We start from the raw sequence: 26,911 nt of genomic DNA, 5'->3' as shown, positions 1-26,911 counted from the left end.
ATGCGCATCTGGTGCAGAAAAATTGGTACCGTTAATGTTATTGCAGATATGTGTAAAGTTGAAAATAAAGTCTTTCTGCTTTGAGAATAAGAGGTCTATCTCGCTTTGTATATGGACAGGGACAGTTCCTGTTATTTATATTATGTCTTCTTCATTTTCAGAATTTGCGCATTTTATTTTGTCAATAAAATTATTTTCCCACTTTCACCCTATGATTCTATTCTTATTTGGCCTTTATAATATATTGCGGGTTCTTCAAAATGTAACATAATGTAATGTGCGAATGAAAATAACTGTTTAGGAATGTAGTTAGTCCGACACAGTTCTCTGTAATTTTCTTCCTCGAGGGCGCTTAAAATTAGATGGATAAATTACAAACTTGTTTTTTTTTTTTTTTTAAATCATCTATATCTAATCCTCAGAGTATTTAACAAAATCCTGTTACCAGTTCAGTGTCAGACAAGACAAATAACACTTATTGTTATTAAGTCAATGGGTTTGAAACGCCTTTCTGGATTTGCGTTCACCATGAATATTTAAAATCTACAAATGTATAAAAATTTAGAACGAACTTTATCTCCTATATAACCAGACGTTGACTGACATTTAGCAACTGTAAAAAGGGGGTGGTAGCGAAAGTTATCAATGGTACCAAGATAAAACTAAAATAAAACATGAAAACAACTTATAACTACATGTATTTACAAAACACTTCGTCATAATTTAAAGACTGAGCAACTTGAAACCCACCAGAATCAGGAGTGTCAGCGTTTTATGATGCATACTGGAAATTAAATTATTTCTTTATACATTGTTACATCATCCATATACTGAATTTATTTTAAGGTTTGAGACGAATGTCACATTTAATGTAATAACATACGTCTGTGAATGTACTTCATACAATTGTAATATGAGACATAACGATTAAATTTCTGATAGGGAAGATTTATGTAGAATACGTTATTTTTTAATTTGCCAGGTGAAAGTTTTATTTTCCGCTAAAAGCTACATTATATAGTTGCAGAGCAATAAATACAATTATAGGAAACGGTTAGTAACCTTTTTCATCTATAACTACTTCCTCAAAAAAATAAAAATCAGTTAACACTTTAATCATAGGCATAACTTAATTGTAGTATTATGTGAAAAAAGGAAAGTGTTTGTCAATAACGAAGTTAATTTTCAAACTCTTTACAAATGCTTCTCTTTTTGTACTTGCTCGTGGATACATTGTAAATCTAATTAGATACCAAGATATCCCCCTGCATACATTTTCCCCATTGTACCTATTACACCATTTTACTGATATTTCTATGGAATGCCCGACTTTTTTTTTTAAAAAGGCCAATTTTTTTTCTAAGATGCGTGATGTTTTTTTTTTATTTGATGTTGTTGACTTTGAACTAACGTAACTGCGAGTATACTTTCAGATCTGTATGAAGTGTGTTTTTGTAGTTGGAATGTAATAAACAGCTGCGCCATGAGCGCATGATACGCCCGACGTCTTATGTGGAAATTTTATGCAATAATCATAAATAGTTTCTGAGAAAGTTTTAAGCAATAACCATATATTGTTTTTGAGACACGGCGGGACATGTGAAACCCCCAACCCTGTTTTTTTTTTACAAAAAACTAAATATCACTAAAATAAAATTTTGAATCAAAACCAAAAAGTATACAGATCTTTAGATTAATATAACAAAGAAGTGTGTAAAGTTTTAAGCAATAATCATAAATTGTTTTTGAGATACGGCACAACATGTAAAAAAACCCTCCCCTGTTTAACAAAATACTCAATAACACCAAAATAACATTTTGAATCATCACCAAAAAGTATACAGATCTTTAGATTAATATAACAAAGAAGTGTGTAAAGTTTTAAGCAATAATCATAAATTGTTTTTGAGATACGGCACAACATGTAAAAAAACCTCACCCTTTTTTACAAAATACTCAATAACTCAAAAATGAAATTTTGAATCATCACCAAAATGTATACAGATCTTCAGATTAATATAACAAAGACATGTGTAAAGTTTTAAGCAATAACAATAAATCGTTTTTGAGATATGGTGCGTCATGTAAAAAAGCCCTCCCCCTTTTTTACAAAATACTCAATTACTCAAAAAATAAAATTTTGAATCATCACCAAAAAGTATACAGATATTAAAATTAATATAGCTAAGAAGTGTGTAAAGTTTTAAGCCATAATCAAGAATCGTTTTTGAGATACGGTGCGACATGTGAAAAAAAAACACACCCCTGTTTTAGTTACAAAGTGCCGTAACTCAAAAAGTTTTAATCTTATTTTCACCAAAAAGTATACAGATCATTTGACCATCATAAGAAACAACTATGTTAAGTTTTATGAAATTTGGATAAGTCGTTCTCAAGTTACAGTGCGACATGTTTACGCCGGACAGACGGACAGACGGACGGACAGACAGACGGACGGGCAGACGGACGGACACCGGACATTTGTATACCATAATACGTCCCGTCAAAATTTTGACGGGCGTATAAAAAGTAGAATCACAAAAATCAAATGATAACACATATCAAACGAATGAACACCAACTATCATATTCCTGACTTGGTACATGCATTTTTAAATGTAGAAAATGGTGGATTTAACCTGGTTTTAAAGCGCATAACCGTTTGATAGGACCATTAAAGATACCTGACCTTGCCAAATCCAGTCTGTGTTTAAGTTAGATGTATCTCTATTTGTGTATCCATCTGATGAATTAAGTCTTTTTCAATTAATTTTTATAGCTTGTTTCTAATGATGTGCTGTTACACCACTGTCTCAGTTTACGGGCGGATCGTTGTATATGACGATAATATATAATAATGATAATAATGATAACCAAAAACCAATTATTCAGAGAACTATTGAAGGTCTTTCCACCTCGATAATAAGAATGACATTTCAAAAAAATGTTAGAAAATGTCACTCCTTGTCGATGTAATTTGGTACTTCAAACTGACAAAGAAAAAAGTATATGCAGGAGACTTAATTGTTTTATAATGAACAAGATTTTTTTTGCACAGGTCAAAATCTAGAACGTCAACATGACCTTTGACCTTGACCTTAATTTCAAAGTCAAAGGTCAGTGAATTCAAATCGGAAGACTCGAGGTCAATCACTTGTATGGTTGTGGAGAAATACTGATTTCAAATACATAAGGGGAAAAAACTCCTATAAGGGTTAATCAAAACACTACGACTGAAATAGGTTGAAGTTGCGCCTTATTGCAAACAGTTATTTGGCAAACACGTCATATCATTAACTGTACCAGTCTCTTTTGTATAACGATAACAAGCAACATTCAAAATTTATAACATGGCCTTGACCTTTGACCTTGACCTCAATTTTCTTCAAATGGACCAAGAACTTCATATGAAAAGACAGTATGCCTCTACGACTTATACCGTATGAATTTATCCAACATATCGCCTATCTTATATTTTCAAAGGGGTATAACTCCCATAAGATGTCTTCCGACCACTCCAGTCAAAATTAATCAAATCATTCTTAAGAGTAAAAGAACAATTTGGTTAAAACAGGTTGATAAAATCTCTACCGTTTTAAAGATATAGGAATAACAAGAAAAAGGGACGCGTGGATATAACTCCTATGAGAATAAGTGTTCGGTCACACAGGGTGAGTTTTGAAACCCTAATTACTGTACAACATCATTGGCCAAACATCCATTCAATATGTTGTAAAACAAAAAAAGCATCTCAGACGACAGAAGAAAAAAAAAAGAATAAACAAAATAATCAGAAAAAAAACAAAAGGTCTTTCCTTAAAAAGTGGAAAGACCTAATAATAATAATAATATCTTTATTTAAAGAGAGTAACTCATCTGGATTAAGTCAATTTTTAATAAGACTCTCTACATACAATGTTAACAATATGGATAAACGTAATTAATCTACTATTAAACACATGTAAACAATAGACGTATATAAAGTAATATAACAACAGCAACAAAAACACCTATGGTATACATTGTAGCTTAACTTATAAATCTAACACTTTTAAAAATATAATGACTTGTAAAAGAGGGACGAAAGATACCAAAGGGACAGTCAAACTCATAAATCTAAAACAAACTGACAACGCCATGGCTAAAAATGAAAAAGACAAACAAACAACAGCATACACGACACAACATAGAAAACTAAAGAATAAACAACACGAACCCCACCAAAAAAACTATCAGGTGCTCCGGAAGGGTAAGCAGATCCTGCTCCACATGTGGCACCGGTCGTGTTGCTTATGTGATAACAAATCCGGTAAATAGTCTAATTCGGTAGGTCACATTCATAAAAGGGAAGGGGTTTGTAGTTACGACGTAAGGAACATATCCGATATCATTTGTGAAACGGTTATTCCATAACGGTCAACCATCTCGTGATGGCGTCCGTAAAATTTACGAAGGGATGATTTCATCTTCACCATTTGGAACTCTTGGTTTAATATCTTCCTTGTGAGCAGCAACGTTCTATCAAGAAAATCATGATAGGAAATGCAAGCAAGGGAATATCTTATCAATTGGGAGATATATACCCCGTATGCAGGTGCTGCTGGAGTGCATGATAAACGAAACACGTTCTTTCCCTCTCTGTATATTTTTTAAAATTTCAGAGTTGATCATGATTTTACACTCACATTAAACCATTAAATTCATAATGTATAAAACGTCTAGATATCATGGATATTAGCCATAAAAACTTTCCAACGAGGGCGCTAGATCGTTACGAGTAATGGTACATGTTCGTAACATATAAATATTTATTTGTATGTAATTGTGTTATAGTATTTGAAAAGTTGTTTGGCTAATATCAGTAAGTGTCACCTTGGAAATATAGTATATTTGGTAATGAAATTTGCACAGCTCACTTTTCCTATTGTTCCTATTCGGTGAGCTTCACGAAAGAACGAACAAACAGACAGACACATTTCGTCTACAGAAGACTAATCAGTGGCGGTCCAATCAAAAGGTGCCGGTCCAATCACAAAATTGCGGTCCAATCACAACAGTTGAAAGGCCAAAGATAGATGTTTTTTTTAAGAATAGGGTCTTTGCCTTGAATAGAGATGGATTCTTTAGAATGGTTCAATCGTTATGTCTAAGCTTCGTGACATAACAATTGTTATATAGTGATATTCCGTTTTCTGTAACCATTATATGTCAAAACCCTTACTTTTCCATTGAGTCAATATCTGTTTCTATTCTATTTCTTGTTTTTTTTGGATATTCCGTTTCCTGTAACCATTAAATATCACAACCCTAACTTTACTATTGAGTCAATATCGGTTTCTAGTCTATCTCTTGTGTTTGCACGACTTTTAACATTGTCTGTGGCATCAATCTATATTCCTGTTAATTAAAAAAACGAATACATTTTAAAGACCTTTTAGATGTCGTTTATATATCATAAATTTAAATAAAAGTTAAACACGACGGGTGGCACATGTGGAGCAGGATCTGCCTACCCTTCCGGGGCACCTGAGATCACCCCTAGTTGGGTTCGTGTTGCTTTTTCTTTAGTTTTCTATGTTGTGTCATGTGTACTATTGTTTGTCTCTTTGTCTTTTTCCTTTTTTTGCCATGGCGTTTTCAGTTTATTTTCGATTTATGAGTTTGACTGTCCCTCTGGTATCTTTCGTTCCTCTTTTAAACAATGGAAATAATTGCAAAAACAAACGGTACCAATTCCCAACATCAGATTCGCATATCGATTACACATATCTCTATAGTGATGATCGAGGCCCAACTATAATTAAATCCGAAACTTATCAATAACCGAGGAGCTGATCAAACCAAAAATGAAGAAAAGTATATGTATAGCCAGAAATAAGAGCAGCTTTACATTTCGTAATACTATATAGTTTCAAAACACTGTCAATGTCAGAATACAATATCCGTATCTTGATTCCTTAAAAGAAATACTGGCTATTAGACAGGTGATACTCGCGGACATTAGAAATTTACTCGCAGAGCTATCTATTCAATGACATAACTTTCTTTTTAAAGTGTTGTTAAACTGCATCGTTTCTGGTGGCATGGTATAGAAATACTCCATTTCACGACTGAACAATACAACAGTTTTAGACTAGGGAGAACAAAGTTTTTTGGTCAAAGTTATTGTTTTACATACTTCCGTAGAATGCGTCTTGTATACCTGCCTTAACATGTTTATTTGCATGGTTGAACATACAACTGTAGAATGCTTCTTGTATACTCGCCTTAACATGTTTATATGAATGGTTGAACATACATTTGTAGAATGCTTCTTGTATACTTGCCTTAACATGTTTATATGTATGGTTGAACACACATCTGTAAAATGCGTCTTGTATACCTGCCTTAACATGATTATATGTATGGCTGAACATACATCTGTAGAATGCTTCTTGTATACCTGCCTTAACATGTTTATATGAATGGTTGAACAAACATCTGTAGAATGCATCTTGTATACCTGCCTTAACATGTTTATATGAATGGTTGAACATGCATCTGTAGAATGCTTCTTGTATACCTGCCTTAACATGTTTATATGTATGGTTGAACATACATCTGTAGAATGCTTCTTGTATACCTGCCTTAACATGTTTATATGAATGGTTGAACAAACATCTGTAAAATGCTTCTTGTATACTTGCCTTAACATGTTTGTATAAATGGTTGTACAAACATCTGTAGAATGCCTCTTGTATACTTGCCTTAATATGTTTATTTGTATGGTTGAACATACATCTGTAGAATGCTTCTTGTATACTTGCCTTAACATGTTTATTCTTGAAGCTATTTTTCCTGTGCATTTGCAGTTGTCTTTATTTTGTTTCTCAACACATCTGTCGTAAAAAATGGATTTTTCAGATTAAATCATGCTTTTCCAATTTATTCAAGTAATTTCATGTGAAATATTTTTAATAAATTTAAGCTTATTTTACTGCTTCTGGTCAATTTTTCTGGAAAATTTAAAATAAATTAAAAAAAAACACCACTAGGATGACAATCTTGTACACTCGAATACCATATTTGAATACAACCTACCAAGCTGTTCGGTGTGATCTTTTATGATTTGGATGGAGAGTTGAGACATATTGACACTCATACCACATCTGATTATATCTAATTTGGATCGAGAGTTGAGACATATTGACACTCATACCACATCTGATTATATCTAATTTGAATGTAGAGTTGAGACATATTGACACTCATACCACATCTGATTATATCTAATTTGGATGGAGTGTTGAGACATATTGACACTCATACCACATCTGATTATATCTAATTTGGATGGAGAGTTGAGACATATTGACACTCATACCACATCTGATTATATCTAATTTGGATGGAGAGTTGAGACATATTGACACTCATACCACATCTGATTATATCTAATTTGGATGGAGAGTTGAGACATATTGACACTCATACCACATCTGATTATATCTAATTTGGATGGAGAGTTGAGACATATTGACACTCATACCACATCTGATTATATCTAATTTGGATGGAGAGTTGAGACATATTGACACTCATACCACATCTGATTATATCTAATTTGGATGGAGAGTTGAGACATATTGACACTCATACCACATCTGATTATATCTAATTTGGATGGAGAGTTGAGACATATTGACACTCATACCACATCTGATTATATCTAATTTGGATGGAGAGTTGAGACATATTGACACTCATACCACATCTGATTATATCTAATTTGGATGGAGAGTTGAGACATATTGACACTCACACCACATCTGATTATATCTAATTTGAATGGAGAGTTGAGACACATTGACACTCATACCACATCTGATTATATCTAATTTGTATGGAGAGTTGAGACATATTGACACTCATACCACATCTGATTATATCTAATTTGAATGGAGAGTTGAGACATATTGACACTCACACCACATCTGATTATATCTAATTTGGATGGAGAGTTGAGACATATTGACACTCATACCACATCTGATTATATCTAATTTGAATGGAGAGTTGAGACACATTGACACTCATACCACATCTGATTATATCTAATTTGTATGGAGAGTTGAGACATATTGACACTCATACCACATCTGATTATATCTAATTTGAATGGAGAGTTGAGACATATTGACACTCACACCACATCTAATTATATCTAATCACACGCACATTAAGATATGTTTTAACCGTTTAAGATGAAAGTATTTGCTGCTTTAACGAATGTATTTATCTATCTCTAATCATTGATCTCTTTACATCTGTTGTTTACATATACTGCGAGATTGTTTTGTGAAATTGATAGCTGTCGTACGAATAAAAAAAGTCTGATGTGATTGTTGTACATGATCAGCTTACCATCCGAAATACATGAGATCACCCACAGTTTTTGGTGAGGTTCGTATTGCTAAGTCTTTAGTTTTCTATGTTGTGTCTTGTGTACTATTATTGTTCTGTTTGTCTTTTTATTTGTTAGCCATGGCGTTATCATGGCGTAATCAGTTTATTTTCAATCTATGAGTTTGACTGTTCCGCTGGTATCTTTCGCCCCTCTTTCATAAATTGGAAGTAAAGTCTTCGTGTTCTGATACTTAAATGCAAAATAATTTGAATATGATAGAAGTATTTAAACTAATATATGTTACGTACCTCTTAGAAAATGAAAAAAATGCACCAAGAACTGTGTAATATTTTCAAATATCATTTGCATATCATCGACATGTGACAAAGTATTCACTGTAGCTAATTAGCTATCTTAAAGATATATGTTTATTATACGAATCTGTCGAATTAAAAGCACACAATTTTATATATACATAATGTTGAAAACAACAGCAATAATTCGAGTATCATATACGTTATATCAATAAAGCGAATTGCGTTAAATAAGCGTTTAATAAGCGTATGGACGTGTACAGACGTTGGATACACTATTCCAAAAACAATGCGAATTGTTATTTAGTAAGCCTCTACGGCAACAATTTTATGAGATAAATTTCTCTAAAGAATTATAAATATTTTAACAAAAACAATATTCAGAGTTGCAGTATCAACCAATTGTTTTAATTCTACCGCCACTGATGCATCTGAAATGGACAAACAGTCAGTTTGGCGTGTCAATGACCAGTACGTTCTTTACATTTACATCTGTTTTACATGCAAACGCTATCAAAAATGAACATTGTCATTGATGAGATCTTTCATAAAATTAATAAAAAGTTGTTCATATCTTTATATCTGTGTTTTTGCTAAATAATTTTTCCGCATACTTTATATCGTAGTTAAATAATAAACAAACAATCATTTAAACATATTATAATAGTCGTCCAAGACAGATACATGTATATATGTAATCAAGACAGATACATGTATATATCTAATCAAGACAGATACATGTATATATGTAATCAAGACAGATACATGTATATATGTAATCAAGACATGTATATATGTAATCAAGACAGATACATGTATATATGTAATCAAGACAGATACATGTATATATGTAATCAAGATCAAATAAAAAAAAAGTAAGACATGCTTATTTGGAAAAAGCAAACATAATTTACAGCAAGAAAGTACACACAACAAACAATCAATCATACTAAATGAATTATTATTATAAAGGAAATCATAATAAATTGAAAAATGAACTCATTGTATATGAAGAGAATTTTGCTTACTGTAACTGAGCATAAAAAGTGATGACAAATATCGAATAATGATCTAAAAAAATATATTACCCCTTTGGTGATACACATATATACTATATATGTTGTTACTGTCGGTATACACGCTAGTTGGTGAATGTCTTTCAGTTTTATTCAACATTAATAGGTTTTTATTACTGGTATAGAATATTGCACCACCATAAACACCAATAGGACAGAATTGATCTGTATGCCCCGTTGTATAAAGTGTTTTAACATCACATCCTCTGACACTTGCTGATTTTAAGTTACCAGGGTAATGAAAAGTTGTCCAATATAGTTTGTCTTCATTCCTGTCTAACAAAAACGTTAAGATCACAGAACATTCTCTTTATTTTCTTCCAGCATGACATACAAAAAATAATCAATAACATTAACTAAGATGACGCCTAGTAAATCGACGTCTAAACTATTCGTCAAATGACTTTATCAAAGAACTGCATTTGTTAACAACAATCAGAAATATAATACCGAACAAAATCTAATTGTTAAGGGAGTCGAAAGATACCAAAGAGACATTCAAAAGAACACCGACAACGCCATTGCAAAAATTGTAAAAAGACAAAATACTCAAACAACATGTACAAAATACAGCATATAAATTTAAAGATCAAGCTAGAGAACCCCATCCAAAGCCGGGATGATATCATGTGAATCGAAAAGTTAAGAGATCTCGTCAGCATGTGACACCCCTCGTATTACTCATACAAGTACAACCGCGTTAATAAGTCTTATTCGGTGGGTAATATTTGAAAGAGGGAAACAGAATTGCTTCAACGATATTGGGACATATCCGTTGTCATCTGTGAAACACGTATTCCATAGCGGTGAACCAATTTTTGATCGCGTCCGTAAAATGATCGAAATGTAGATTTCAACTTCGCCATTTGGAAGATCTGATTTACTAGCTTTCTTGTGAGAAGCAAACATTTATCAAACATGTCAAAGAAAACATTATAGGAAACGGCAGTCCATATGCAGGTGCTGCTGAAATGTTTCTGCATAAAACGTTGACAGTTTTTGATATAGGCTATTTAAGAAGGTCTTGTTAATTGTTTTCAATGCATGTTACACAGTCTTTAGAAATCAGTGAATTGTTTTGTGGACGATCGTCGATATTTACTTTTTTTTGGCCATAGAGTTGTCAATGTTTTGTACTTTAGATTGTTTAAGTTCTCGGCATCATTGTCAGAATCAAGTCGCTAATTTTACTCTTGGGTGGTAAATTGAAAATATTATCTAACTAATATAAAGTAAAATCCCCCCAAAAAAACTGAACTCCAAGGAAATTCAATCGGAAAGTCCCCAATCACATCGGCAATTCAAATGACAAACCAAAGCTTTATAGGTTTTTCATCAAATTAATTAACATGGATATACTCAGCAGTTCATATAAAATGACGTATGAACAGATATTGGATTATGTTGCTTACATTGATAAAGAAAACATACCTAAATCCATATAGTCAACACGTGTCTTTAAATCTACAATACCATGAGCTTCACTATAATTAAATCTTGCTTTTATTATTCGCGCAAAACGTTCAGCGACGTACAGCCACCTGTAATAACGGTTTATATTAATCCACATGTTTAGAATTTTGTTACAACCGTCGGAAATTGTTTTAGTCCTTAATGTAATAATTCTATAATGTATAATGAACATATTGATCAATAAAGAATGTACCTCTGCGGCAAACCTTGGTCAAATTTAAATGTAATGCGTCTTCATTCCATCACAAATTAACTGTTAAGATGAATTATTGAAAATGTCTTATCCAGGAATAGACAATCTTAGCTTTTGACAAATCATATATTAGAAAGTTCATTTTCATGCATCTACATAATGGCCAGACAAAATCGGTATATATAAGAATAATAGGCTTTGATTTTAATCATCAATACATGTATATGCTGCTTTTTACTTTGTAAATCAACTTAAATATTATCATACTACAACAAAAAGTATATGTGACTGACTTTAAGTTAAAATAATGTTCGAATGCAAATACATATTAATACCAATTCCATATTTTAATTTAAGGTGGATTCGTGTCCTCTGTTTATTATAAAAAAAAAGCTGCATTCTTTCCAGTAAAAAAAGTGTAGGATACCATGGAAACATAACATACTCAAAGTTGAGGTGAAACATGAAAGACGAAGAAAAAAAAACATTTTCAACCATGATACGTAGAAATTAGAGACTGAGCGACGCGAGCCCAAAACTATATCCAATAATTCTAGGAGAGCCTGATGGAGAAGCTTATCCTACCTTAATTGTGATGTTGCTCATTTAAATACAAATTTGATGATAAATATAATTTGGTGGTGTCATAAACTAGGATGTAAAAACATGACAATTCGAACATTTCCCTGGTCGTATAAAAGTAAAACTAAAATACCGAACCCAAAGCTAGATTGGAAAAGGGAGGGAGGCTCATAAAAACTGAAAAATCGTACGCTATGAATCAACGAAACAAGTGAAAACCATATTCCTTAGTTGGTAGAAACATTGTCCGAGGAAAATTGTATGTTAAACCTGATTTTATAGGTAGCAAAACCTCCAACTTTTATGATAGATACTTATGGTTCCGTTATATGTTTTGGATACGCAACCATAACATAAACACTTTAGGCTTATGTCACAACATCCAGGACACAACAGGGAAAACTGTGTAATCATTCATAACTGAATTTATATCTATTTATTTGTTCATGGATATTTCCGCAGACCTCTTTGAGAAAACAAAGTGACATAAATCACCATTATGGCGAATTATCTAGTGGTGACATCTGTTACCTTTCAAGGAATGAATTTCAACTTTAGGCAATTGAATTTATTGAATACTGAAGTATATATACATTGGAATTTACAGTTCAAAATATGAACACACTTTATTCTTATTTTTTCGATAGAGTTAAGTCTAATCATCAAGATTTAACTGTTTATTGTTGTTCTTGATAACAGTAAAAAGATATAACAATGTCTATAAACCGAAAAAATCAAACTTTATCAATTAAGTTAAATCTAATGTTATGTAGCTACACCACTGTTCCTATTTAGGTGAAGGGTTGGTTGTTTAAAAAAAATATACTTGTTTTCTCAAAATCTATCTTATTTTTCACTATATAGCGTTTTGTAGACTTGCTCGTTAAATGGGGATGACATCATTTCAGAGTTTATGAATAAATAGAACGTGGACCGTATTAAACAAAGAACCACTTATGTGTGTGTCATTATGTGTCGTCATATAGATCTGTGAAACAAACAATATGAGATACAACCCTATTATATAATAGAAAATGTCATGACATCAAGTAACACAAATCTGAGGAAATGATACCAATATAAATATTTAAAAAGCCACGGATTCATTGTCATGATGACATGAGACACAAAAACGAGGAAAAATATAGATTTGGTGCTAGTCTCAGTTTCATATTTTTGAATCTGATACTATTCATTGTGTCGTATCCATTTCATATTGTCGAAATTTTTTTATCGTGCCTAGTACTAGTAAAAAACGAAAAACTATTTTACAGAGGTATACTTCTATTGGCTTAATTTATATGAATAATGGCAGGACGACAATAGGCGACCAATAGTACTGTTAAAGATTTTGACATAGAGACATATAGACATAGTAGGAGCGGTAACATTACGACGACTTGGTTTTGGCAACATTCAGCAACCATTATGGCAGTCATCAGATGCAAGACATAGAATGGATTGTTGTAAGCATCCTACTCTGATCAGTATACGACGTACAACCAAAACACACACCTTAATTCCAAAGTCAGATATATGACAATTGTATTAAATTTGTTTGTTGTGTTTGAGCTTTTTAAATTTCCATTCTATAAAAAATAGATTTCAGGAAATAAACTGAAAAATTACAGGCTATTACTTAATGCCTAAGAACTACCTAATAATCAAGTGGTAGACCTATTGTATAATTATTTTAATTGCCGCTTACATATAGTGCGGCTACGGGATACACGAGTAAATGGGTTCCATATAGACTTGAGTAAATTGAACTCGATAATTACTGGGGCGACTCCTAATTGAACATGTAAAACATTATATTACATACGAACAAGACGGACATGACATAAGGTCTGTTTTGACCACTACACAAGTGCCAAGGTAAGTATGTTTGGCACTCTTGATATCGTTATGTTCCAGGGTGGTGTATGAAGTATACCTGTTTAATACATCGATTCGTACACTAAAAGGGCTTGTCAGAGTTGTTATATGGACTTCATTGTTTCTAGCTACACTACATCGCATGAGCCTGTTACTCTGATATTCAGTCCAGTAAACATGTCCATTTTCGGAATCGATTGCAATACCTGCTGGACCACTGCCTGTGTTGACAAATTTTTCTATAACTGCATTCTGTGCTGGATAAGGAAATCTATTTGAAGTAAAATGATATATTTTGTTTTGATAAGTTGTATATGGAATGAATACGGTTACATGGTATGGTTAACAATGAAACACAAACAGAGGAGGATTTAAACAGCTATCAGTCATCATAGTTTATTTTTCGTCATGCATTGTATGCATTTATGTCTATTCAAAGCATAACAAAAAGATTTTTTGTATTACTACATCAAATTTCAGTATAAATGGCCGTGAACTATAGTTGTTAATTTCTATGTCATTTGGTCTATGGTTGAGAGTTGTCTCATTAAGAATCATATCACATCTTTATCTTTTTATGTTCAGAACTTTCTTAAATTTAAAATGTCACCTAAAGAATAATGTCAGAGTTTATATATGTTTTAAATATACAGAAACGTAAATTGTAACTCTCCAGAGCATAACTGACGTAAGACGATATCAACTCTCGCCTACGACTCTTTTACGAGTCAATATCTTGGAGCAGATTCTGAGATCTGATTACCATCTCTGCTAGAATATACACAATACTTCTGAAGACCGTCTTTTATTGTCGATAATATGGTGGTAGTTACTACAGAAAGATGTTTAGTCGAACATCATGAAGACCCGGACATTTATTATTCTTATAATGTATCCGGGAAGGAGAGTTAATACATTTATATCAGACGTTATACATACCACATTATTTTACGAGAATCATATTGTGTAAAGTTAATATATCTATTTCAGACGTTATACATACCGCATTATTTTACGATAATCATATTGTGTAAAGTTAATATATCTGTATCAGACGTTATACATACCGCATTATTTTACGATAATCATATTGTGTAAAGTTAATATATCTATATCAGACGTTATACATAACGCATTATTTTACGATAATCATATTGTGTAAAGTTAATATATCTATATCAGACGTTATACATACTGCATTATTTTACGATGATCGTATTGTGTAAAGTAAATATGCTTGTTCTTATCATCGTAATCCATGGCAAACATTATCTCCGGATTCGTAACAAGTAGCTTTACATTGCCGGTATCAACATCAAGTTCCTTAATATGGAATTTAGTTCCAAACAGTACTTTTATGTTGGTACCTTAAAGAAAATAAATCATCGAATTCTATGTTTGAATATAATTTCTTCAAAGCAAATTGCTTTAAACATGTTAAAGGCCGTTGTTAAAAACACAAAATTAACATCAAGAAAAAAAACCCACCTGGCTTAGTATTAATTCTTTCTTCAATTTGTGATAAATATTTATCATATTCTTTGGAACAAGCAGATCACTACCATTGTATTCACTCAATTTTTTTTAGAATGTGGCACAAAGACTATATATTTTGTTTTATCAAGAATTTATTATCGACCGACAAAAGACATCTTTTTATTTCTTATGAGTCTAAGATGCCTGATTTAATTAGGTATTATGTTTTTGAGCTTTTGATTTTGCCATTTTATTTGGACTTATATCTAGAAATTGACACATTCCCCATATCCATTCTCAATTTTATCAGGGTCAGATGAAAACAAAACTTTACGACAAAACAGATGATTCTAGCTGCCCAATTCAGACCTTTTCATTTTTAAACCCAAGAGATCCAAATGTTGAACTTCTTTAATATTACGGACGCCATCACGAGTTGGATGACCGTTATGAAATATTCGTTATATGATATCGGATAAATATGTTCCTTATGTCGTAACTTCGATCCCCTTCCCATTCCACGAATGTGATATACCGAATTAAACTATTTACCGGTTTTGTAACCACACGAGCAACACGACATATGTAGAGCAGGATCTACTTACCATTCAAGAGCACCACCTGAAATCACCCCTAGTTTTTGGTGGCGTCCATGTTGTTTTTGTACCCCTTTTTGTGACATTTTGTTCACGTATCATTGTCAATATAATGGAAATTGATGTGACTGTCGTAAAAGTTAGAGGTTTAGGACTATTAAACCAGGTAAAATCCACCATTTTCTACATTTGAAAACGCCTGTACCAAGTCCGGAATATGACAGATGTCCATTCGTTTGATGTGTTTTATCATTTAGTTTCGCAATTTGATGAGGGACTTTCAGTTTATAATTTTCTTCGGAGTTCAGTATTTTTGTGATTTTACTTTTTAGTAACTGTAATTACTCCAAATCTGTATACGTGCTAGGTGTTGTATTGTTCTTGGGAATGTAATTACCATATCCATTCTGTGTCTAATGTTGTTAGATGTGTTTCTTCTTTGATTCAATTTAATGAATCAAGCCCTTTTCAAGGCATTTTTTATAGTTTGTTCTGATGTTGTACTGTTACAACATTGTCTCAGGTTATGAACAGGGTTTGCGCCTACAAACTTATTAAACTCCGCCAAATTCTGAACTTGCCATTCCAAAAACAAGTGCTTGTTATTCAGTAATTGTCGTTTGTTACTGTATATCATATTTCGTTTTCGTTCATTGTGTTGTACATACATTAAGCTGTTAGTTTTTTCGTTTAAACTGTTTTTTCAATTGTCATTTCGGGGCCTCTTATAACTGACTATGCGGTAAGGGGTTTGCTCATACTTGCATACAGTACGGTGACCTATGGCTGTAAACTTCTACGTAATTTGACCACTAAAGGAATGATTTCTCATTGGTGGTTATACCGAATCTTCCAATTTTACATTGAATGCTCGTTTGTAAGTATAATATTTTATTATATGCATCACAATTTTGAAAAAAATCAGCCTGATATAAAAGAAAAAAAAACATTGTATGATTTATATAAATATACATTTACAATGTAAATAAACTCGATACTTACATAGAATCATGGACAGAAAATGAAATCCAAAGGATATAAAGATCAACATTTGTACATCCATCTCCGCATGAATGAAAAATATACAGACGTGTGCTGTCTTTTAAAAGGAATATTAACAATAAAGAGTTAACTTACATAGTATTATAAACCAGTTTCATATAGAAACACGATGAACAAAAAGAAATGCGAAACCTTAATTCATCCGGAACGTCAACATTTTGTCACTGTAAATAGGATGATTGTTATCGTTGCGTTTTTAGTCAAGCTATATCAGTGATGTCTTTTGATTTGTGACTCTTTGTTTACTCCTTGGTTTTGATTGTTATTGTCTTCGTAGCGGGTAATTATTTTTAATTTCTCAACTTCGATGGTGTATATCAATGATAATATTTAGCATTTAAATATTTGCAACGAATGCAGTTGTTGACTTCCAATTGTGCAAATTAACTTAGCGCAGAAATGAATTTATTTAAAATCATTTTATTACATTGAAATGAAACATCACGGGATTCTTTTTCAAATGGATTTATGTGATCTCAAAAATGTTGCAAAAGAGGGACCAAATATACCAGAAGGACATTCAAATCCATATGTCGCAAAAGAGGGACCAAAGTTACCAGAAGGACTTTCAAACCCATATGTCGTAACAAAAGAGGGACCAAAGTTACCAGAAGGACATTCAAACCCATATGTCGCAAAACAGGGACCAAAGTTACCAGAAGGACATTCAAACCCATGTATCGTAACAAAAGAGGGACCAAAGTTACCAGAAGGACATTCAAACCCATATATCGTAACAAAAAAGGACCAAAGTTACCAGAAGGACATTCAAACCCATATGTCGTAACAAAAAAGGGACCAAAGTTACCAGAAGGACATTCAAACCCATATCTCGTAACAAAAGAGGGACCAAAGTTACCAGAAGGACATTCAAACCTATATGTCGTAACAAAAGAGAGACCAAAGTAACCAGAAGGACATTCAAACCCATATGTCGTATCAAAAGAGGAACCAAAGTTACCAGAAGGACATTCAAACCCATATCTCGTAACAAAAGAGGGACAAAAGTTACTAGAAGGACATTCAAACCCATGTGTCGTAACAAAAGAGGGACCAAAGTTACCAGAAGGACATTCAAACCCATATGTCGTAACAAAAGAGGGATCAAAGCTACCAGAAGGACATTCAAACCCATATGTCGTAACAAAAGAGGGACCAAAGTTACCAGAAGGACATTCAAACCCATATGTCGTAACAAAAGAGGGATCAAAGTTACCAGGAGGACATTCAAACCCATATGTCGTAACAAAAGAGGGACTAAAGTTACCAGAAGGACATTCAAACCCATATGTCGTAACAAAAGAGGGACTAAAGTTACCAGAAGGACATTCAAACCCATATGTCGTAACAAAAGAGGGACCAAAGTTACCAGAAGGACATTCAAACACATGTGTCGTAACAAATGAGGGACCAAAGTTACCAGAAGGAAATTCAAACCCATTTCTCGTAACAAAAGAGGGACCAAAGTTACCAGCAGAACATTCAAACCTATATGTCGTTACAAAAGAGGGACCAAAGTTACCAGAAGGACATTCAACCCATATGTCGTAACAAAAGAGGGACCAAAGTTACCAAAAGGACATTCAAACCCATATGTCGTAACAGAAGAGGGACCAAAGTTACCAGAAGGACATTCAAACCCATATGTCGTAACAAAAGAGGGACCAAAGTTACCAGAAGGACATTCAAACCCATATCTCGTAACAAAAGAGGGACCAAAGTTACCAGAAGGACATTCAAATCCATATCTCGTAACAAAAGAGGGACCAAAGTTACCAGAAGGACATTCAAACCCATATCTCGTAACAAAAGAGGGACCAAAGTTACCAGAAGGACATTCAAACCCATATCTCGTAACAAAAGAGGGACCAAAGTTACCAGAAGGACATTCAAACCCATATCTCGTAACAAAAGAGGGACAAAAGTTACTAGAAGGATATTCAAACCCATATCTCGTAACAAAAGAGGGACCAAAGTTACCAGAAGGACATTCAAATCCATATCTCGTAACAAAAGAGGGACCAAAGTTACCAGAAGGACATTCAAACCCATATCTCGTAACAAAAGAGGGACCAAAGTTACCAGAAGGACATTCAAACCCATATCTCGTAACAAAAGAGGGACCAAAGTTACCACCAGGACATTCAAACCCATATGTCGTAACAAAAGAGGGACTAAAGTTATCAGAAGAACATTCCAACCTATATGTCGTAACAAAAGAGGGACCAAAGTTACAAGAAGGACATTCAAACCCATATGTCATAAAAATTTGCCAGAAGGATATTCAAACCCATATGTCGTAAAAAGTTACCAGAAGGACATTCAAACCCATATGTCGTAAAAAGTTACCAAAAGGACATTCAAACCAATATGTCGTAAAAAGTTACCAGAAGGACATTCAAACCCATATGTCGTAAAAAAAGAGGGACCAAAGTTACCAGAAGGACATTCAAACCCATATGTCGTAACAAAAGAGGGACCAAAGTTACAAGAAGGACATTCAAACCTATATGTCGTAACAAAAGAGGGACCAAAGTTACCAGAAGAACATTCAAACCTATATGTCGTAACAAAAGAGGGACCAAAGTTACCAGAAGGACATTCAAACCCATGTGTCGTAACAAAAGAGGGACCAAAGTTACCAGAAGGACATTCAAACCCATATGTAGTAAAAGAGGAACCAAAGTTACCAGTAGGACATTCAAACCCATATGTCGTACAAAAAAAAAACGTCAACACAATGACTACAAAATAAAAGACTAACAGACTATCAATAGTACACAAAACATAGAAAACTAAAGACTGAACAACACGAACCACATTAAAAACTGGGGCTGATCTCAAGTGCAGTGTATTTGATAAATAATGGCCATCAATGTTTATTTGAATCAATTTTGATTTAGGACAAATATACTTAAAAAGTTCTTGTCTATTCGTTTTTGATGTGTTTTTATATTTGATTTTGCCATGTGATTATGGACTTTCCGATTTGATTTTCCTCTAAGTTCAGTTTTTTTGTGATTTTACTCTTTTTTTATATGAATACAAATAATAAGATAGCAAAAGTGCTACATACTGCATTTTTTTTAAAGGGGTTCGTCTGTAACATCAAGATGAAAAATTAACAAAATAGCGCGAAACTATTTATTTTTTTCTGTTTTCTTAATCTTTATGATACCACATGTTATATATGTCATGTGTATACCCCGAAATAGATAAACAGCTGTATTGACACGTATTTGCAGAAGGTCGATTTCAGCATGACGCTATTCAAATGCCATTGACATACCATATAGCGGGTTACTTTCGCGGGTGTAAAATTTCGCAAAAAGGTACATGTATATTTTGGCGGTTATTAATTTTTGCGGATTAAATTTTTTTATCAATACCTTTGCATGTGCCTTTTTAAATTGACGGAATTTATTTTGGCGATTGAGTTCTATCCGCGAAAATGAGCGAAATTTACACCCCGAGAAAATAACCCGCTATATGGTATCCCATTTTAGGACCTCGTCATTGATTGTGTCAATCTATGTGTTTCCCTCATAGTGAACATGAAAATTATGGCAAGAATAATCCTGTCCTGTATGAGGCATCGGTTGTGTTGTTACTATGTAAGTTCAAACCCAGTGATAAGCTTAATTATAAACAGTTCTTTTTAAGGTGTAGAGAATGGGAGTGTGGTTACAGCAATTGGACAATATGTTGTATTCTTGTCTTTCATATTTCTAATGTACTTTGTCTATATGCATTTTTGAGTTCCATTGATACATATGACCTGGCTTTGTTTGGTCACCGGTTATATCATTTATATCAATTATATAGTCATTTTATAAAAAAAATACTGTTTGCAAAAATATGAATTATTCTAAGATCTCTGATTAAAAAATATTTAATTTTCATATATTTACCCATCTTGATGCAGTCATTTATGGATTAAAACAGTGGTATTGACTTTGCTTCTAGAATCCATAGATTTATTTGCTGGAACCTTATAACTTGAGGAGATTTGATGTGTTTTTGTGAGTAGCCCATGCGTTGTTTACATGATTTCATAATGGCGGTAGACCTTCATAAAGCTCAAATCCAAAGACACCTATCTATTCACTTCGGTCTTAGTTTCACCAAGGGTATTACACAGACTGAAGTATAAATTGAACTCAAAACTCTAGTTGATCAAAACGAAATAAAAACCGTACAAATTACAGAGAAAGATTGTATAGTTACAGTAAACGACCAGAACACAAAACTTACTTTACTCACACGAGGAATAAACTTGAAAAACCGTTTCATCAAAATGGTAGATGTAGAACAACAAGTTACAAATGTGACTATAAAAGATGCCCCGTGTGAAATGAGTTAAATAACAATATGTGGCCATATTTCAAAATTTGGTGATGTTGTGCATGGGTCCCTACGCAGGGGTCTAATTAAAGATACAATATTGAGACCGGCACACGTTATGTGCAACTAACAAACTGTGTCCCAATAATTCCAACCGCAACCAAATTCGGGAGGTTCAGTGTCAGGGTATTCGCAAACAATAATAGGACAGAGTGTCCGTACTGTACGAAAACAGACCATCCATCCTATCGATGTACAAACAAACCAAACCGTCATAATCAAGCGGCACGCAAATGTTATCGATGCAACAGTACTGCACATACAATAAAAGATTGTCCCCACTCCGAAAAGTTATGCTATCGGTGCGGGAAAGAATGTCACATACAAAGGGAATGTCAGACTGATGACCAAGAAATGTATGGTGACTATGTACATGACATTCAAGATGGCAGAGACGCCAATAAAGATGACTCGTTTACCGATGATAATAACACAGAGGAAGTTATTATTGATCTAAACAAAACCACTGAAAATATGATTGATCTGAACAAAACCACTGAAACTGTGATTGAAAAAAAGAACGCTTCATTCCCAACATCTAAAACAATATTATTTGGTGTATCCAATTGCAGTCGCCTTAGAATTGAGGACCCAATTGTAAGTATCATAGCGGTATCAGACACCACGCTTGATCAAATTGACATACTTGTTTGCCAATCTGACTATATAGTGAATTCTGACTATGTTACTAATGTGATTTTATCATTAAGGACAAATGACATCAGTAAGCTCAGGAGTGACACCGAGAAAATAACGGCAAATCTCACGACATGCATAGATACAGTTAAAACCAAATATCCAAATGCACGCATTGGCATTAGCAGTATTCTACCAAGAAGAGGTAAGATTGCCTCTATACAGCAGCAAAATCAGTCAGTAGTTTTACACAAAAATTCTGTGTAAAAAGTCAAGTGCTGAAATGCGTTCACCTATGGGACGAATTCGTTCCCAACAAAACACCATACCGAGCACTGTTCGATTCGAACGATCCGAGTGGGGTTTATATCAGCATGTCCGGTACAGAACTGGTAGAAAATATATTCGAGGACTTTATTTATTCAGAGTGTGAAGGTGAATATCAAACCCCGAGTAAAAAACGTAATCGAAGTTCAAGTTCCACTCCTGGCTCAAGCGAGAAACAAGTAACCAAGATGCCCAAATCATACTAACTAATTATTTACAATATATATAAAACATGATTTTTATTTTAGTCGAAATCTAAATTGCTATAATGCATCTGTTTAATTCAACTTTGTCAACAATATTCAAAATCAATGCTAATTTTAAACAGCTTGTAAAATTTATATGTTTTTTTTTATTTACATATAAACACGTGGACTATGTTCTGAATTGCGACCCTATAACATGTATAATCAATGTAAAATTGAAAAATATTTCAAAGAGTTGTTGTAACTTATGTATGTTCACCAAAGTACACTATGAAATTACCAAATTATGTGTTATCAGATAGTAAAATATACAATATACAAGTTTTCATGATTATTTGTAGTAACCAATGTTGGTTTCGGCCTAGATCATCAATTGGAAAAATGAAAGAAGGTGTTTATTTAATAAAATGTAAAAGGCAGTTACGGGTGTATGCTCATCCCAGTGAACTGTGACGATGTCATAAGTATGCACGAGCAAAATGAAACGTTTGTAATTGTGAGATACTTTCTATATATTGTGTATGAATTCTTTTTACATATCTGCAGCACTTATGATTAATGAACAAAACAAAGCATTATTTTACCATAACTTGTTATTATGTCAATTTCAATTGTTAGTTTAAATGTATGTGGTATGGCAAAAAATAAAACGAAATGCCGTTTTTTACTGGTGTAAAAAGAAAAATATTGACGTAATATGCTTGCAAGAAACACATAACTCTAGCGAGGTCGAAACGAAATGGAAAAACGAATGTAATGGGGGACAGTTTTTGGAATCATGGATCAAGTAATTCAAAAGAGGTAGCGATTCTTTTTTCAAAAAAATTTAAATTTGAAATCTCTAAAATCGACCAAGATAGTAATGGTAGAACAATTTCTGCACATGTTAAAACACCAGGAAATAACGGGATTTTTATTTACAATATTTATGCTCCCAATTTGGCTGGTGACAGAAATTTTTCTTTTTGAAAAAAAATATTCTTATTGATAACGGTAATTAGAAATATCGTTCTTTGGGATTTTAACTGTGCTCTTATAAAAAACTTAGATCGAAAACCGATGCCTTTTCGAGAAGACATTGGATCGCTTGAATTAAAAACATTTGTCGAGCATAACGAATTAAAAGACGTGTGGAGAAAACGATACCCTAAAGACAAACGATATACTTTTTGTAGGGGTAACTCAAGGTCACGAATTGATTATATCTTTATAAGTAGTGAGCTTCAATATAAATCGGAACAGGAAAAAAGTAGTTTATTTTCCGTTCAGTGACCACGACGGTGTATTCATGAAATTAAAAACAAATGAACCAGAACGCGGTCCCGGAACGTGGAAAATGAACTCGTCAGTTATTCAATCGGATTTATTTAGAAATACGTTCGAAAGCTCTTGGGAAAACTGGAAATTAAAAAAATATAAGTTCGAAAATAGTCTTGAATGGTGGAAGTAAACTAAGATAAAAATAAAAAGTATTAATATAGAAGTGGCAAAGCAATTAAACGTTAAAGAAAAACAAATAAGGGAGTGGGAAAAAAATGGATAAAATTACGGGATCCGATCCGACAAATCAAATGAATAATGAAAACGAATTAAATGATTTAAAAGTTAAAATAAAAGACTATTATGACAAAAAAGCCGAGGCAGTCAGAATTAGCTCTAAGGTTAATTGGTACGAGAAAGGCAAAAAATCTACAGGGTACTTCTTTAATCTAGAAAAAAAGAGGGGGGGCGGAAAAATATGGTCTAGAATAAAAGGTGCAGACGGAAAGTTTAAAGATGATATAGAATCTATTTTAGAAGAACAAGTATCTTTCTACAAAAACATTTTTACGTCCGAGGGGTGGGATAGGGAGGCTGCAGAAAATCTATTACCGAATATAGACCATAAACTAACCGAAGAAAAGAAAAAAAATGTGTGAAATGGAAATAACTTTGGATGAAATAAGTAAGGCCATTACAATTTTGAAACCTGATAAATCCCCTTGGGAAGACGGAATTGTAAATGAATTTTACAAAATATATTGGTATTTGATAAAGGACGATTTCGTGGTTGTTATTAAGGAAATCTTTGACAACAATTTGCTCTGTGAATCTCAATATAGAGGTATGAGTACGCTTATGTTTATGTCTAGGGAGAGAGAAGACATAAAAAATTTGCGTCCAATAACGCTCTTGAACACGGACTATAAAACTATTTCCAAAGTACTCGCGGAAAGGTTAAACAATGTATTACCGCAAATAATTGATTTCGATCCATAAGGGTTTGTCAAAGGGCGCAACATTTTCAAGGCAATAGATTACTACAAGATGTTATAGATTTTTGTGAATTAGAAGATGAGGAGGGAGCAATATTATTTTTGGATCAACAAAAAGCATTTAATAGGGCGGAATGGGAATGGATCGATTCTGCTTATTAAAATTTGGGTTTGGGGAAAAATTCAGGAGTTGGGTAAAAATGCTTTTCATTAACGCCAAGACGTGTATTCATACGAATGGGTTTACTTCTAGATTCGTAGGCATAACCCGTTCAATTCGTCAAGGATACTCAATAGCCCCGATGTTATATATCCTGCAAGCAGAACTAATTGCAGCATCAATTAGAAACAATCCTAATATAGAAGGAATAAAACTTCCTACTACAACTGGGGACTATATTGAAACAAAGCTAAATATGTTTGCTGATGATACTCAACTTTTTAATAAAAGAGAGGAGTCTATCGAAGTAACTTTTAAAATTGTACGAAAACGGTTCGGGGGCTAAAATGAAAATGGATAAGACTGTTGGCATGTATTTCGGCAAGTGGAGAAATTAAAAACCAAAATTAAACAAAATTCAATGGTCTAAGCGTCCTGTGAAAGCATTAGGGGTACAACATGGATATGGGGTGGACTTGGATCAAATTTGGTTAGAAAAAATAAATAAGATAACAAGCTGTATGGAAGTTTGGAAATCAAGAGATCTCACATTTACAGGAAAAGTTTTAATTATTAAATCCTTTGTTCTGTCTGTCATTGGATACGAAATTGAAATGAGAGGTATCCCGGATATATACGAAAAACAAATAAATAATATTATATGGTCCTTTATATGGGATGGGAAAACAAATCAAATCACCAGAACAGTGTGCTGCTTACCGAAAGAAAAAGGGGGAGATAGGAATGAAAAACTAAATGGACTTTATTAAATCAAAACAGGTGAAAAGTATGTACAGTATTGTCAACTCAAAAACACAAAAATGGAATGCAATAGGAAAATACTGGTTAACGTCACTAGACGAACAAGAATGTATTCTAAGTACACGGATGCCCCACTCGCACTATCATTTTCCATGTTCAATGGACCGTGAAATTGGGTAAAAAATCTAATTTGGTATTAAAATTAAAGATCATACCATATAGGGAACGTGTGTACTAAGTTTCAAGTGGTTTGGTCTTCAACTTCATCAAAAACTACCTTGACTAAAAACTTTAACCTGAAACTCCCACTTTCTATTTTATGTTCAGTGGACCGTGAAATTGGAGCCAAAAGTGTAATTTGGCTTTAAAATTAGAAAGATCATATCATAAGCAACAAGTGTACTAAGTTTCAAGTTGATTGGACCTCAGCTTCATCAAAAACTACCTTGACCAAAAACTTTAACCTGAAACTCCAACTTTCTATTCTATGTTCAGTGGACCGTGAAATTGGAGTAAAAAGTGTAATTTCGCTATAAAATTAGAAAGATCATATCATAAGCAACAAGTGTACTAACTTTCAAGTTGATTGAACTTCAGCTTCCTCAAAAACTACCTTGACCAAAAACTTTAACCTGAAACTCCCACTTTCATGTTCTATGTTCAGTGGACCGTGACATTGGGGCCAAAAGTGTAATTTGGTTTTAAAATTAGAAAGATCATATAATAAGCAACAAGTGTACTAAGTTTCAAGTTGATTGGAATTCAGCTTCATCAAAAACAACCTCGACCAAAAACTTAAACCTGAAGTTTGGCGAACGGACGCACGGACGGACGCACGAACGGAGGCACAGACCAGAAAACATAATGTCCCTCTTCTATTGTAGGTGGGGCATAAAAATATGATACAGATTTTTTTATATGTTTTTGTTCGGACACTACATGTTTTAGCCAAATACAAATGTCCAAATATTATAAAGAACTTTTAATTTCCTGGACTGACTTACAGAAAATCCAAAAATCGGTCAACAAAGAGGACCTTTTAGAAGAAAATTTATTCGGCAATTGTAAATTTAAATTCAAGGGACAAGCATTATATTATGCAAATTTCGCATCCAGTGGAATAAAA

The 26,911-nt window shown here is 33.2% G+C and overlaps 2 protein-coding genes across 6 annotated transcripts; one reads left to right on the top strand and one right to left on the bottom strand.

Moving 5' to 3' along the window:
• Positions 1–3,894: 3,894 nt before the first annotated feature.
• Positions 3,895–17,624, bottom strand: LOC139482465 (low-density lipoprotein receptor-like). 5 transcript variants are annotated; one of them, XM_071266366.1, is made up of 7 exons: positions 16,976–17,619; positions 15,097–15,268; positions 13,960–14,172; positions 11,207–11,316; positions 9,788–10,051; positions 6,806–6,877; positions 3,895–5,396 (listed from the first exon to the last, which is right to left on the bottom strand). In XM_071266366.1, the coding sequence occupies exons 1-6, from the start codon at positions 17,034–17,036 to the stop codon at positions 6,828–6,830; spliced, it is 870 nt and encodes a 289-aa protein (XP_071122467.1). In that variant the 5' UTR covers positions 17,037–17,619; the 3' UTR covers positions 3,895–5,396; positions 6,806–6,827. The 5 variants fall into 5 exon arrangements, 4 of the variants coding, with proteins under 4 accessions (XP_071122467.1, XP_071122469.1, XP_071122468.1 ...); XM_071266368.1 differs by lacking the exons at positions 15,097–15,268; positions 16,976–17,619 and adding an exon at positions 14,905–14,915; XM_071266367.1 differs by lacking the exons at positions 3,895–5,396; positions 6,806–6,877 and having other exon boundaries at positions 9,552–10,051; positions 16,976–17,616.
• Positions 17,625–17,710: 86 nt separating this feature from the next.
• On the top strand, positions 17,711–19,790 carry LOC139483501 (uncharacterized). The gene is made up of 3 exons (XM_071267523.1): positions 17,711–17,768; positions 17,982–18,582; positions 19,391–19,790. The coding sequence occupies exons 1-3, from the start codon at positions 17,711–17,713 to the stop codon at positions 19,788–19,790; spliced, it is 1,059 nt and encodes a 352-aa protein (XP_071123624.1).
• Positions 19,791–26,911: the final 7,121 nt, after the last annotated feature.

This window comes from Mytilus edulis, chromosome 7, assembly GCF_963676685.1.
Source record: "Mytilus edulis chromosome 7, xbMytEdul2.2, whole genome shotgun sequence".
Lineage (NCBI taxonomy): Eukaryota > Metazoa > Mollusca > Bivalvia > Mytilida > Mytilidae > Mytilus > Mytilus edulis.
The sequence above is the reverse complement of the archived record's forward strand: the minus strand, read 5'-3'. Positions and strand labels throughout refer to the sequence as shown.